This window comes from Topomyia yanbarensis, chromosome 2, assembly GCF_030247195.1.
Source record: "Topomyia yanbarensis strain Yona2022 chromosome 2, ASM3024719v1, whole genome shotgun sequence".
Taxonomy (NCBI): Eukaryota; Metazoa; Arthropoda; class Insecta; order Diptera; family Culicidae; genus Topomyia; species Topomyia yanbarensis.
This window is the reverse complement of record NC_080671.1, coordinates 401,014,809-401,029,570: the sequence shown is the minus strand read 5'-3', so window position 1 is coordinate 401,029,570 and position 14,762 is coordinate 401,014,809. Positions and strand designations below refer to the sequence as shown.

Here is a 14,762-nt window from a genome sequence, read left to right as displayed (position 1 = left end):
TCTAGGACTCACTTTAGACAGACATCTGATTTTCAGGTCTCATGTTAACAAAATTATCATCAAATGCCACATACTCATCCGGTCTTTGTACCCACTGATATGTAGAACATCTAAACTGAGCCTGGAGAATCAGATGGCTGTCTATAAACAAATCATCTACCCTGCCATGGAATACGCGGTCCCTGTATGGCAGAACTGTGCCTGGACACACAAACTGAAGCTTCAGCGCATTCAAAATAAGATCTTAAAGATGATCCTAAATTTGCCCCCTTGGACGAGAACTAGTGAGGTGCATGAGAGAGCCTCCCTGGATACTCTGGAACAAAAATTCACCGACTACTGCATACGATTTGGAGAGAGGTGCTCATCCTCAACAGATAGGACCATCTCAAATTTGAGAGTGATAGGTTTAGAGTAGTTGTAGTATTAGTCTTAAGTAGGTAGCATATTTTAATAATTGATTTAAACTAAACAAATGTTTGAACATTACAAAAACATAGGTTAGGAAAACAAAGAGAACAAGATAAATAAAACGAAAATAGGTAGAAAGTAGAATTAAGATGCAGGGCCATACGGCCAAACCACTTAAAATGTATACAATTTTGTTAAACAAAACTGAATCAAATACAAATGAAATTAAGTAAAAAAAAAAAAAGTCCGTTTAAATCAGTTGTTGCTCTTATCCCACACGAGCAACGTCGTCTCCGGGCGATGCAATAAGCGCTATCGATTTTCGGTAACGTTGGCATTTGCACACACTCGCACCCAGGGTTACCAAAAATACAGAATAATCTGTATTTATACAGATTTTTCAGCCATTTTCAGACCAAGAATCTGTGTGTACAGATATACAGATTTTTCCGTGTATGTACAGATATACAGATTTTTGAGAAATGATGTTACAAAAACTATTTTTAGAAATATTTTTTAAGTTTCAGTAATACTTCCTCTCTGTCTCTCTCAGCTTAGCTCTCTTTTTAAAAATATACTTTCACTTTTGAGATCGGTCTCTCACTCTGAAAGGTAAAGGTTTGCAATACACTCAGGTTAGCACCCAGCAAACGCCTGGCTGAAGTCTACTTCCAGAAACGTGAATTGTAATGCTCTGTGACTTTGTTAATTTTTAATTTTTTTCCGAAAATTCGACAGCTACATTGGTCGACTAAATGTTTAAAATATTATATATCAACAAAAGTCATTAAATGAAGAAGAAAATTATTTTTCCACTGTGCACATCGATAAAGTTCAAGTTTCTGGATGTAAAATATCAGAACGACTTGTAGACGGCGCCGGTGGTTGAGTGGTAAGCGTTACCGCCAATCATTCCAGTTGCCTGGGTTCAATTCCAGCCGAGGTCGTTGAGATTTTTCTGAGGTGAAAAAATCTATGGTCACGTCTTCCTTCGGAAGGGAAGTAAAGCCGTTGGTCCCCGGTCTTTGAGTTTGGTGGATCGATATCTAGTCCAGATAGTGAAGTCACCTCTTTAGCGTCGTTAAGGAAGAAGTAGATCCAACTTCTATACACTTACTAACAAAAACATCCTCCTCCTATGATACTTGAGGAGTGCGCAGTAGTATATACGGCCTCTAACAAAAGCAAGTATCGGACTAACCATTCCTTCCCTTTCCTTCCGCGATCTACGGTCGGGCCTGGCCGGCGCCGGTATTGAACAATAAACACTTTAGGATTACCAGGAGTTGCACATTGAAAGATGTTTAGCTACTCCCAAGCATAACTATCTACTTATTCTCTGTTCAACTTCAGCTAGTCAAGATCGATAACGGAGTAGCAGCCAGGGGTGATCGCACAAGCTCAAGTTCAATATCAGAACGACTTGTAGTGTTTTTTTTATGAAAATGTAAACAGGTCCTTGCTTGACTGATTTAAACCACAAGAATTAATCGATAGATAATCCAGCAAAAGGTTAAACGACTCAACTGATTCGATACAGATATCGACACAGAATTTTCGAAGAGTAAATACAGATGAAAAGATTTTTTAGGACAAAAATACAGATTTAATTTTGGCAACCCTGCTCGCACCTAAGTGACTAGACCATATACGGTTAGTTTATAAATAGAGGTGACGCGTACCCGTTTGAATCAGTTTTTGTTCTTATGTCGAACGGGTAAGATCATGACTGCAGCGTCTGGGCACTACAATAAGCGGTAGACGCTATGCATTTTCGGTAGCAGGGTTGCCAAAATTAAATCTGTATTTTTGTCCTAAAAAATCTTTTCATCTGTATTTACTCTTTGAAAAATCTGTGTCGATATCTGTATCGAATCAGTTGAGTCCTTGAGAGAGCGAACCATTTCAAAAGTTGACATATGGATAGTTATTTAGAATTGACCACAAGTTGGTAGAGGTGTGAACATTTGTCGATATTTTAAAATTAGTTTTTTTTTCTTATTACATTAAGTATGACAGTCATAGCCTCGAAAAGTAAACATTCACATCATGAAATAACCCAAACAAATCTTTACACAACACGTTATCGTGTCCATCTTTATCCCTTCCATCTTTATCCCTTAATTTTGTATTAAAAAATATTGACAACCTCAATTAGGTACAGAAAATGTTTCCACCTTTTCATTCTGCATCATGGGAAAAATTTTAACCATCGAGCTGTCAAATTTAACTATTGCTCTGTCAATTTTAACCATGCTCCAGAGTAAGGTTATTTTGCAAATAACTTTTGAAGTGTCAGATTTTAACTAAAAGTTAAAAATTTCACCAAATGGTTCACAGCCTAAGTCGACCAATGTAGCTGTCTAATTTTCGGACAAAAAATTGAGAATTCACAAAGTCACAGAGCATTACAATTAACGTTTCTGGAAGTAGACTTCAGCCAGGCGTTTGCTGGGTGCTAACCAGAGTGCATTACAAACCTTTACCTTTCAGAATGAGCGACCACTCGCAAAAGTGAAAATATATTTTAATTAGGCTGTGCACGCAGACGAAGTCGACATAAATAATGACTTTTACTGTGAGCCGTGTTTACCAATACTGCCATTAAACTGTGAAGCAATGTTTGTAAACACAGCTCACAGTAAAAGTCATTTTTAAGTCGATTTCATCGGCGTGCACAGCCAAATATAGAGGGCTAAGCTGAGAGAGACACAGAGGAAGTATTACTGAAACTAAAAAATATATTTCTAAAATAGGTTTTGTAACATCACTTCTAAAAAATCTGTATATCTGTACATACACGCAAAAATCTGCATATCTGCACATACAGATTCTTGGTCTGAAACTGGCTGAAAAATCTGTATAAATACAGATTATTCTGTATTTTTGGCAACCCTGTTCGGTAGCGGTGGCCGTGTGCGGATTTGTCGGGTACCAGCATGGTGTCACAGAATGATTTGCAAAGTGGGTGGGCGGGGTGGTTTGGATTTAATTCAATACGGTGTGTGCTGCTTAAGAGTGTTGCGTTTGAAAAAAATATATTTATTTTTATGCATGCGTGTGCGTTGTAACTTGTTAATCCATGTTTACGGCGCTTTGTAGCTGCGTAGTGTAAAGAGCCAATTGGTTTTCATGTTTCATATTTCGGTTATATGTTTTTTATCAGTAAGGCATCTGACAACGTGCTTCTGTAGTTATTGCACTGTTCAGCAGCGTAATATTTTATATAGGAGAGTACACTCAGGTTTTTTACGCGGATTTTGAAATTTACGCGGTTTTCATTAACGCGTTTTTTTTTTAAATTTACGCGGTTTTCATTTACGCGGCCTGTATCCCCTGCGTGAAAAATCTGAGTGTAATTGCATCGGAAACAATCACATTCCCAGCAGAACTTTTTGTTTTCTAATTTCAAACACTTTTGTTTCGTACTGCACACAACGGAAAATTTTAAAACAGAACTTACCGTCCCAGCAGCAGTTGAAGCGGGTGTTCTTTTTCGATTCAAATTCAAGCCATGTCTTAAGCGTTACTGGACTTAAAATTGTTTTCCCAGTTTAACCAGTCAGAACATCTGTCCTACCCTATGTATTTAAAACACAGTTCTAATTGCGTTTTAAGGTATACAACAAATACGGTTGGGTATACTAATTTAAATTTTAAAATAAATCTGTTTTAAATTATGAAACAAACCGCTGTACTGAAGATATAATTATGTCAGTCCTATTACCACATAAAACACCTATATAACATAAAACGCTGCAGAATTGGTTTAATAATACAATGTTTACACTACAGAGTTATAACACGTTTTAATAATTAGCAACAAGAAAAATGTCACCAAGATAGCATAAAAACCCGTTTTAACTGGTAGTGCGAAAGTTGCATAACAATGTAATTTATCAAATAATTTCATTTTTCCACCACTAATCGATCAAGAAATACTTACACTTAAGATTGTTTACTTAAGTTCATTAGTACATTATTGAAAATTTAAATGGAAAATGAAATTTCATATTTTATGGAGAATCTGTATATTTCCGTTGGCGGGCGTGGGTTTCCTCATCACACCAGACCAGCCTATTTTTACTAGATGGATCAGCCAAATAATGCCAATCACCTAGTGAGATACTTGATTAATTAATAGATTACCGTTAAAAGACCTTCAATAAATTATGTTTTAATGGGGAGGGTATATAGCAAATTGTAACATATGAAAACAGGCGAGTGAACAAGAACGTGTGTCGATATGTGTGATAGATAAAAAAGCTATATTTTTAATGTCACCGCGGTCGTGTCCTGTACACAACCCTTTAATTTTTTTAATAAAAAGTTTGATTTAAAAACATTCTTGCTTGCCTAATTTTTTATTGTAACACCCTTTAGATTAATTACGGTAGATTCCAATTCCCTGTGTACACAGGAAAAAAATGACCCCTATCGGCCCATGCCTGAGTCGATTCCTAGTTCCACCAGCAGTACTTGCTCCAAATTTGAAGCATATCGGACAAGTCTAGCTACCGGACCAACATGCCTGAAGTTTGTATGTACAGGTACTGTACTGTACACGAGCAGATGCTGCTCCTTAAAGTAAACTAACATTCGCCGCATAATACTAATAATTCTACTATTTCCTGTTTACTAATCATAAAAAAACCAATACTTTCCAAAACCATTTTCGAGCATTTTACCCCTTTCTGCCATATAGACAAAATAGGAAAACCAAAATGAAATCACTATTTGCGTTCACTGCATTCATACATGGGCTCTTGTTTTTTGCCAGTTATTGTGATACCAAAATGGGAAAATTGCTAATTCGAGTGCACACTTGAATCCAACGAGATAGCAAATAGCGAATATTTTTTTTGGATGACCGTGTAGGATAATTACAATAAACCGATTACGAATACAGCAAAAAGAACGATTCAGTGTTTCGAGCATGCTTCACCAGTAATCTAATAACGCCAGGAAAATGCAGCAGTAAATGGAGTGAAAATGTGAAGCAGAAATTGGATAAATCATTCCGTGCTAGCAACAAGTGAGTGTGTTTGTGCGTCTATAGACGCGTGTGGCGCCAATCCGTTGCCGATCTGGCACGTGACGTAGCAACTGGATAAAATTGGAAGCTTTACACTGTCCTCACTCGGGTGTACAATGACATCGTCTGGCTACGTAGCCAGCGTCAATGCGTTGAACATGTTCGACAAACTGCACACTTCCACTGTGAGCCCCTTCCTATCATCGGCGCCGGCAGCGGCATCCTTGCCGCCTACGGAAGTGCTGTTTGACGCCTTCAATGTCACCTCCTCAACGGTGGCCATCGCCTCCCCCAGTCAAACGCCTACGCTCATAACCTCGCCAGTTGATGGGGCTGGCGCGGAAGAGTTCGTGGTGCTGCCAGGTAATGATGGTTGCTAAATGAAACGGCATACGTTTTTGGAAAAGTTATTCTTCAACAGTTTTCTGGATAATTGTAATACTCTGTAATGACAAATGTCAATATACAAATAAACTTTAAATCAACTAATTGCCAATTTTCCACTTATCTCCAACAGGGCCAGAGGACGTGCTGCTGTTCAACAGTTCCAATGGTCTTTACCAGCAATCGGTGACGCTAACCGCCCGGATGTATCCGATTGAGGCCACCGCGGCGAAGTCAATCTGGGGCTTACCGACGCTGATCTGGGCGATCCTGATCGGGACCATTGTGATACTGATCGTGATTCTAGCGACACTTTTCTTCTGCTGTTGGCTACAGCCGAGGACGCGAAAACTGCTAGCTTCCAGTTACTATACCGGAAGCACTGGTAAGTGGTTGGTAAATTCACATCACAGATTTTATTCATTCCATTTTTATTTCGTTACAGTTTCTCACAATACGATCGTGCCGAAATCTCAAACCAGTGATTCTAATCAGCTAGTGATGCCCTTGTCTATCGGCATATGTCCACCACATTACAGTGCACCTCCTCCCCCTACCAGCAGTAGCAGTGGAACCAGCAGTGGCAGCAACCATCACTCCAACCAACAGAGCTGTCCGGCCTCATCAAGCGGAATCCCGTGTCATCCTGGCAGTAGTGGAAGCAACAGCACTAGTCAAACGGCCGGACATCACGGCAAATACGGTAGTTCGCCACAGTATACGCACCAATATCATCAGCAACAATATCAGCACCACCATCAGTGCATCCATCATCAACAACAGCAACAGCAGCAGCAACAACAACAATATCATGCTCATTACGCTCACATGCAGCAGCAGCAGCAACAGCAGCAAAGTAGTCAATATGCACAGGCTCATCAGCAAACGCTACAACAGTATTACAATCAGCAACAGCAGCAGCAACATCAGCATCAACAATTAACTCAATACATGCATCCTGCTCAGCAACAGTCACTGCAACAGCAGCAACAGAGGTAGGGGTTGTGTAAACTTGTTTTCTTTTTTTTTCGTATTCGGACATCCACCTAAAATCATCTCCGGGAGATTTAACTGTTTCTTTCATTTATCAGATTTAGTTTAGTTTATTTAGAATGTACAAGGAATATGAAAGCAACTCACGCCTTTCATTCAATAACAATAAGCATACAATTTTCTTCTACTGCCGGAACATATTTAGAAATTATAGCTCTTTTGATAATAATTGTTAAGAACGGGAAAATCTGTTGTTATGCGATTAAAAATTCCCATTCAATCTTCGAGAAAAAGCACCATGCGTCTGCATTTATATTCGAACGGTTAATTTTCATGATTATTTCATATCTAATTAAACATTCTGCAGGGAACATCAAATTCAGCAGCAGCAGCATCACTATCACCACCAGCAACAACAACAACAACAACAACAACAGCACCATCACCAACCACAGCAGCAGCAGCAGCACCACCATCAGCAGAACCAATTGGTGCACCACAAATCCATGTGGGCCATTAATCCACTGTACGCTTCCAGCGGGGGTAGGTACCGGTTCCGACGCAATAATTAGTCATGAATAATCATGTACACACCACGCGAATACTCTATTGACACTTTTGCATGTAATAAATGTTGATTGTTTTTTCGTTATTTTTTAAATTCTTGTATCAACAGTAATCAACGACAGTACTTCTGCGGGTGGACGAGGAGGAATAGGAGGGGACGGTCGGCGTGATAATGATGACGATGCGGTTGGAAGCACTTCCTACCGGACACGATCACTGCCATCGTGGGGTAAAAATAAACAACGGCCACTGTCTAACGCGGACGACCTGGAGGAACTGTATGCAAAGGTACATTTAATTGGATGGGTGCCATTATGGTTTGATTGAGAAATCTTCAGAATCGGTGTATTCGGAGCATTGTTAGAGTGATGTTGATGGTTTCAGCAAATGGTAGCCAATAATTTTGTTCGTTTTCCAAGGTGGACGAAATTGAAAATTCCTTAATTGAACTCTTGTGGACTAGGGTGTCCCAAAATGACATCATGTCAAAAATGTCATCGGGCTCACTTCTTAAATGAAAGATTAGGGTATCATGAGCACTTTCTTCTTGGAAGAGAATTTGATAAAACGATTCCTACAGGTGTCGAATTTTGATTTTTTGAAAAATGAGCTGATTTAGCGTAAAATTTCAAATTTACGGCTTTTGAAGTGCCACTAAACTACCTTAGAATTTTTTCAACATTTTTTTATTTTTCTGGAGATCCTTATGGAGAAATCTGATAAGTTATTTTGTGTAATTATGTGGATATAGGAACGCTACAGCCATTGAAACGCACCAAAAAGTGCAATTTTCGGTGATTCTCATTAGTTTTTCTTCAAAACTGGGTATCTGAAATTTTTCATATATTAAAACAACACTTTGAACAGATTCAAATACTGCAGGAGTGCAAATTTGCCGAAGAATGTGTAGAGTTATCGCTAACATGGTGGAAGTTATTAAAGTTTTTGTAAAACTACTTTCTGACAATTTTAGCATTCTTATCAAAGAAAGAATTCTAACACCAATAGAATGCATTCTCATACTTCATAACACAACCGATCTTTTTAGTCTAGTAGGCCTTGGTTTTCCATGCAATATTTTATCGTCAATTGACCTATTCAGTTGATTCAAGTGAAGAAAGTTTTTACTATTTGCGTCCTAATTAGTTTGCGAATATTTTAAGCTTAGAAAACTCAGTATTCGTGATCAAAATCAAGTAAATAATAACACAAATAGAAGCAATGGCTCCTAAAGTAAAGCTACAGGTGGATAGCATCGTCAGTATTCCAGAAAGCTGCTTTTGAGAGATCATCTACCAGCAATGATGGATGTTATTAGTTATTTCCGGTACATGCAAAATGTCACTCGAGCAGCAACTCGAAAGCTCTACGATATTGTTGCTCTCGAAATTATACGTGTTTGGGATACTGCTGGACTCCCTCATAGAGATAAAAGGAATGTAGTGCGTTGTTTGGAAAACTTGTTAACGAAGTGGAAGCGGTTGCGAAAGGACTCGAATAAACGCATTCATAAAACAGTTTTACGCGTTCAAGAGTTCAAACGCAAATTAAACTCGATTTTCGACATCTCATCTGATCGACATGATATCAATGAACGACTTCAGAATGATATTCCTCGTAATCAATTTTGACAACAGCAGAAGCACACATCGTATCCTTGTATATTAAAACACATTTCGGAAAATCCGGCAGCCCCACCGACGGAGTCATTGAAGCATATTGATTATGAAGAAGAAACGGACGACGAAACTGATATGAAAATACCATCCGATGATTCGGATCTAGACTTCAACATACGCGATGAACGTAGAAAACGTAAGAAAATTCGAATACTGAGCGAAAAAGTAGCGGAAAACTTGGATAGGGAGAAAGTCTCTAATCGCGGTTCTGTCGGAGTAATCGGCTCTATGGCTCGGTATCGATTTGAAAAAAACTCAGTATGTATTAGCAAGTCCACAATACACAGACGTAGAAAGAATGTAAGTATTTCAAGTTCACATAAAATCATTTTCAGATTGCAGAAACATTTTAGATACGACAACAAATTGCGGAGGAAATCAAAAGATCATTTGAGAAAACCAACTCTACCGTAGTACATTTTGATGGGAAGCAACTGGTAGTAAGAGGGCAAAGACGGGAGAAACTGGCTGTGGTCGTGACAGGAAGTGATGGATCAGAACAAATTTTGGCCTGTGAATTTCTTCAGAACGGCACTGGAAGATCAATAGCAGAGAAAGTATACAAAAGCTTAAAAGATTGGGGTCTAGAAAATATAGTGAGAGGAAAGTGTTATGATACGACAAGCGTTAACTCTGGCGAAACGAATGGAGCAGGTGTTATTCTCGATGAACTCTTAGGAAGAAAGTTGTTGGATCTTCCTTGCAGGCACCACATTTACGAACTTGTGCTCATGACTGCGTATAAAACATCGTTCCAACAACACACGAAATCGCCAGATGATATCATGTTCAAAGGATTTCGAGACTCTTGGTTTTGACTAGATCATGAAGAATATGATGACTTAGACGATCACCTTTTGGATCCGACCGAAAGAGAGAGTTTGATCAGTTTTTGCACGGATATGTTGGAAAAGCCGCACCCTAGAGAAGATAACGCGGAATTTTTGCAGCTTGCTATCATGTGTTTATCTGATAAACGAAAATATCCATTCAGATTGCCAGGAGCAGTACACCACACACGTTGGATGGCCAGAGCTATATATGGTTTGAAAATGTATCTCTTCCGGCATCAATACTACATAGAAAATGGTTACAAAGAAAAATTACAGAGATTTATACTGTTTGTATTGAGGGTTTATCTCAAAGGATGGTTTCAAGCACCTTTATCGACTGCCGCTCCCATGAACGATATCGAATTTCTCAAGAAGCTGAGCAGGTATAATTAGAAATGATTAATGTGTTGTTTTTAAGTTTGGTACTCCCCTTATAAAATCAAGGTACGATGATCGCCCTATAGCTCGAGACACGTACTCGAAATTCAAAAACCATTCATGGTACTTATCGGAGCTGAATATCTGTCTGGCTTTCTTCGATGATAACGTGGAGACTAGATGATAACGTAGAGACGACAAATGGTGGAAAGACTCGCAGTCAGAAGTAAAGAGAAGAAACTGCTTAAAGCGCAAACCGTTGATGTAAGATTTACTTTGCCGGACTACGTCACAGAAAAATTGTTGATGTTTTTCGAGATTATGCAACTTGATGCACGCTTTTTATTAACCGTTGATCCTTCCGATTGGCAAGATGATGTTTCTTACATGAACGCGAGAGCCTGCTGCAATAATATTTCGGTTACGAACGACAGTGCAGAACGAGCGATTTCACTGTGTGATGAGTTCAAAGTCTTCGGTCCATAGAATGACACTGAAAATTCGCAGCTTATAACAATTGTTGCAAGGAATCGTAAACTACAAAATAACTCGTTGAAATCCAGTGTTGTGAATTACATGTCAAATTAAGATTGAAAATAAATTAAGACAAAACCGGCACTTAATATTTTTGCATTTTTTGATGATTTGCTAAAATTGTCAAAAAGTAGTTTTACAAAAACTTTAATAACTTCCACCCTGTTAGCGATAACTATACACTTTCTTTAGCAAATTTGCTCTCCTGCAGTTGTTGCATCTGTTCAAAGTATTTTTTCAATATATGAAAAATTGCAGATATCCAGTTTTGAAGAAAAACTAATGAGCATCACCGACTTGCACTTTTTGATGTGTTTCAATGGCTGTAGCGTTCCTATATCCACATAATTACACAAAATAACATCAGATTTCTCCATCTGGATCTCCAGAAAAATAAAAAAATGTTGAAAAAATTCTAAGGTAGTTTAGTGGCACTTTAAAAGCCGTAAATTTGAAATTTTACCCAAAATCAGCTCTTTTTTCAAAAAATCAAAATTCGCCACCTGTTGGAAACGTTTTATCAAATTCTCTTCGAAGAAGAAAGTGCTCATGATACCCTAATCTTTCATTTAAGAAATGAGCCCGATGACATTTTTGACATGATGTCATTTTGGGACACCCTACTGTGGACTGGTTAGTTGCAAAATTTCAGATTTTTCTAAGCCAAAAATTTTAAAATTTAGTGGCTCAATGAAATAAAAGTTATAAATAGAGGTACCGCGAGTCTGTTTGAATCATTTTTGCCGGCAACATCATTGCTATAGCTCCTGTTGCCCTTTTTTGCAATTATGACGTTAACGACAAAAAAATATTAGTCAGGAAATCAATTTTTATGTTTCATGATGTTGTTAAAAGCAGGATTATTGTCGCAACTATCTGTTCTATACAAAATGTGTACAATCCTTCGTAAAACATAGACAATTACCTCAATTTTCACATTTTTGCAAAAATCTTGCAAATTTTAACTAACGTCACTTTTGCAAAAAAACTAGCCTTTTTCATGTCACTGTTCTTATGCAATTCTGTACGTACGTATACAAACCAACAGTACCGAGTAAAGTGCGTTACGAATTTTCAACCAACCGAATCATATGCAAATGATCGGTAATTCATTCAAATTTCATAGACTTTATGAAATAGTCGGTCCGGATGGATGGTTCCGGATTTATACGGATATTCCGTGGGGTATGCCTTGAATGCATTTTCATTAATTTTCCAAAGTTTAGCTTCAAGTCTAGCATTATAATAAAAAGTATTTGTTGTTATCGTATATTTGAACACTATGAATTAATTTTGGTATCATATAGGCCATTTTTTGGGTAACGTGGGTTAGCGCTGCTGGGATGGGGACTGGAGATGGTCGGGTTTCATTTTTTTCGAATTCGAACCCGAGACCTTGAAAATTGAAAAACCCGACCCGAGCCCGATGATTTCAAAATTTAAAAACACGATCCAGAAAATTTATAATTTGAGAAACCCGATCTGAACGTCGAATTTGTAATGTTCTGAGAAACTTATAAATCGTCGATATCGTAACCGGAAAGTAGAATAAATCAGCGGCTAACGTATGGGGAAACAAAAGGCGTAATGATGACACCTTTCCCGTCGTACTTAAGCAAGATTTCTATTTTTTTTTTATCGAAAACAATTCCTGCAAGAGTAGTTTTGTATAATTTATTACGTATATTAAATTAAGCTATGTCAATTGATATTCGTATGTGACGGTCTACTCGACGTCACCCACGTTACTGGTCAATCAAGCTTCTCTGACGCGTTTTTGATGCCACATCATTAGCTAGTACGGTATGCGCGCCAGTAGAGATGCTCGGACATCTACAATGGTGTTCTCGAAACGACTCTAAACTTCTACAAATCCGCTAACGGCTTGAACAGAACACACAATATTTTTAGGATCAATTCCTTCAGATCGTGAAGTGAAAATACCTGTATTTTCATGAAGGAATCCGGATCATGCAACGACCCAGCCCAGAGACAAACTGGCAGAAAGTCGGGTTTGGGTTCTGTAATTTTAAACTTTCGGAGTTTTCGAATTTAGAAGTTTCGAATTCGGGTTCGGGTTTTGAACAGATCGCACCCAACCATTTCTTGACGCTCTTTACGTCTATACACGATACCAAGTCTCTTTTTGTAGTAATTAATTTTACTTCGTGATACGAATGGATGGCACATGTAAGTAACCATTAGAGTGGCTCGAATATGACACTTTTCAGCACAGCACTTTTTGAGTGCCTTTTGTGATCCCAAATGCCTGTGCAAAGTTTGGGAGCGGTCGGTTGCTTCCCGGGTTTGCGCATTGCGTTCAAAGTTTGTATGGGACTTTATATGTAAAAAACAATTATTTTGCATTTACGTTAATAGAGATCGCTATTTCATTTAATATGAAAAACCAGCTTTATAAAACTATTGTTCAAACCTTGGTTAACAACTTTGTTGAAGACGGTAACTAGCTACGAGTTTTCAAAAAAACAGTTATAACGATTTTAAAACTTATGGTTCAATCCAAATGCGAAAATTCATTATTTCTTCCAACACTGTCAGTACACCACGACACCGATACTTTAAACTTAAATAAATGAGAATATATTCATCACAGAGACTTGGTACCTTTGAATGAAATGTTCAGAATGAATTGTTGAATAACAGAGACGTAGTAAGAAAATGAAAAGAAGAGGGTGTGTGGCTTGTGTACTCCCCAGTTCCCTGTTTTGTTAGTTTAGTATAACATAAGGATCACATCTTCAACGCAGGTTTATACCGCCGAATTTAAAATTAATCTTTCGTGTTTGAGTGGTACTATTTAAAGGCTCTACTGTTATCTCATTTAAAATGGTACAACGGTTTACAAGTTTTACATATTTTAATACCCCTATTTCTTAGCCGTTCAGAGTCAGAATTTAAAAAAAAAATGCATATCCTTAGATTCATTGCAGTCTCGAAATTGTTTCTATTGACGTTTTCGTTTGAGAATCTAGGAACGAAACCAGGGTAGTTACCGTTTGAAGTTTTTTTTATGAAATTGAGTTAGGCTCACGCAAAACAGAGGTGATGTTGGCGAACCAGAAATATACTTCAGGTTAGAACCCAACGCGATTTCCAGACCAAAACAAGCAAAAACAACACATAATTTTGTAGATGTAAATCCCAAATATTGTAAATGTTATTTCCCACAATAAAGATTGTAGTATGATTTATATTTGGGTCTATCAAAATATTAAGAAATTTCAGTCGTTGATATTTACAAGGACGCAATGATTCTTTGTCTTATAGAAAACAATCTAAAAAAGGGACTGGGGAGTACACAAGCCCCCCCCCCCCTCTTCTTTTCATTTTCTGACTACATCTATGTATTCAACAATTCATTCTGAACATTTCATTCAAAGGTACCAAGTCTCTGCGATGAATATCTCATTTATTTAAGTTTTTAATGTCGATATCGGTGGTGCACCGGCAGTATTGGAAAAAGTAATCAATTTCTGCGTTTGGATTTTACAATAGGTTTTAAAATCGTTATAACTATTTTTTTAAAACTCGTAGCTAATTACGGTCTTCGACAAAGTTGTTAACCAAGGTTTGATATATAGTTTTATAAAGCTCGTTTTTCATATTCAGTGAAATAGCGATCTTTATTATCGTAAATGCAGAATAATTGTTTTCCCCATATAAAATCCCATGCAAACTTTGAACGTAATGCGCAAACCCAAGAAGCAACCAACCGCTACCAAATTTTGCACAGGCATTTGGGACCACAAAACGGAACTCAAAAAGTGCAAGTTTAAATCATTTTGAAGTTTTCCCATACAACCGCGAGCCACTCTAGTAACCATACTAAATTTTACCACCTTTGGATCGCTGGAATTCATATTTTCTGGTGCTCAAATATTTAATTTTTTCTCATGTATAAAATTTCTTCTTATTAGATTCGCAAAC

At 37.7% G+C, this 14,762-nt stretch overlaps 1 protein-coding gene across 6 annotated transcripts in view; it reads left to right on the top strand.

Moving 5' to 3' along the window:
* Positions 1-14,762, top strand: part of LOC131684933 (G-box-binding factor-like) — a 47,061-nt gene that overhangs the window by 23,546 nt on the left and 8,753 nt on the right. For 2 of the 6 annotated variants that reach the window (XM_058968215.1, XM_058968216.1), the window contains exons 2-6: positions 5,377-5,809; positions 5,964-6,215; positions 6,276-6,825; positions 7,191-7,366; positions 7,500-7,678. In XM_058968215.1, the coding sequence (XP_058824198.1) occupies positions 5,563-5,809; positions 5,964-6,215; positions 6,276-6,825; positions 7,191-7,366; positions 7,500-7,678 (1,404 nt within the window). In that variant the 5' untranslated portion in view covers positions 5,377-5,562. Of the gene's footprint in view, positions 1-5,191; positions 5,810-5,963; positions 6,216-6,275; positions 6,826-7,190; positions 7,367-7,499; positions 7,679-14,762 lie in introns of all 6 variants that reach the window. The other 4 variants (XM_058968211.1, XM_058968212.1, XM_058968214.1 and 1 more) reach the window with 3 other exon arrangements.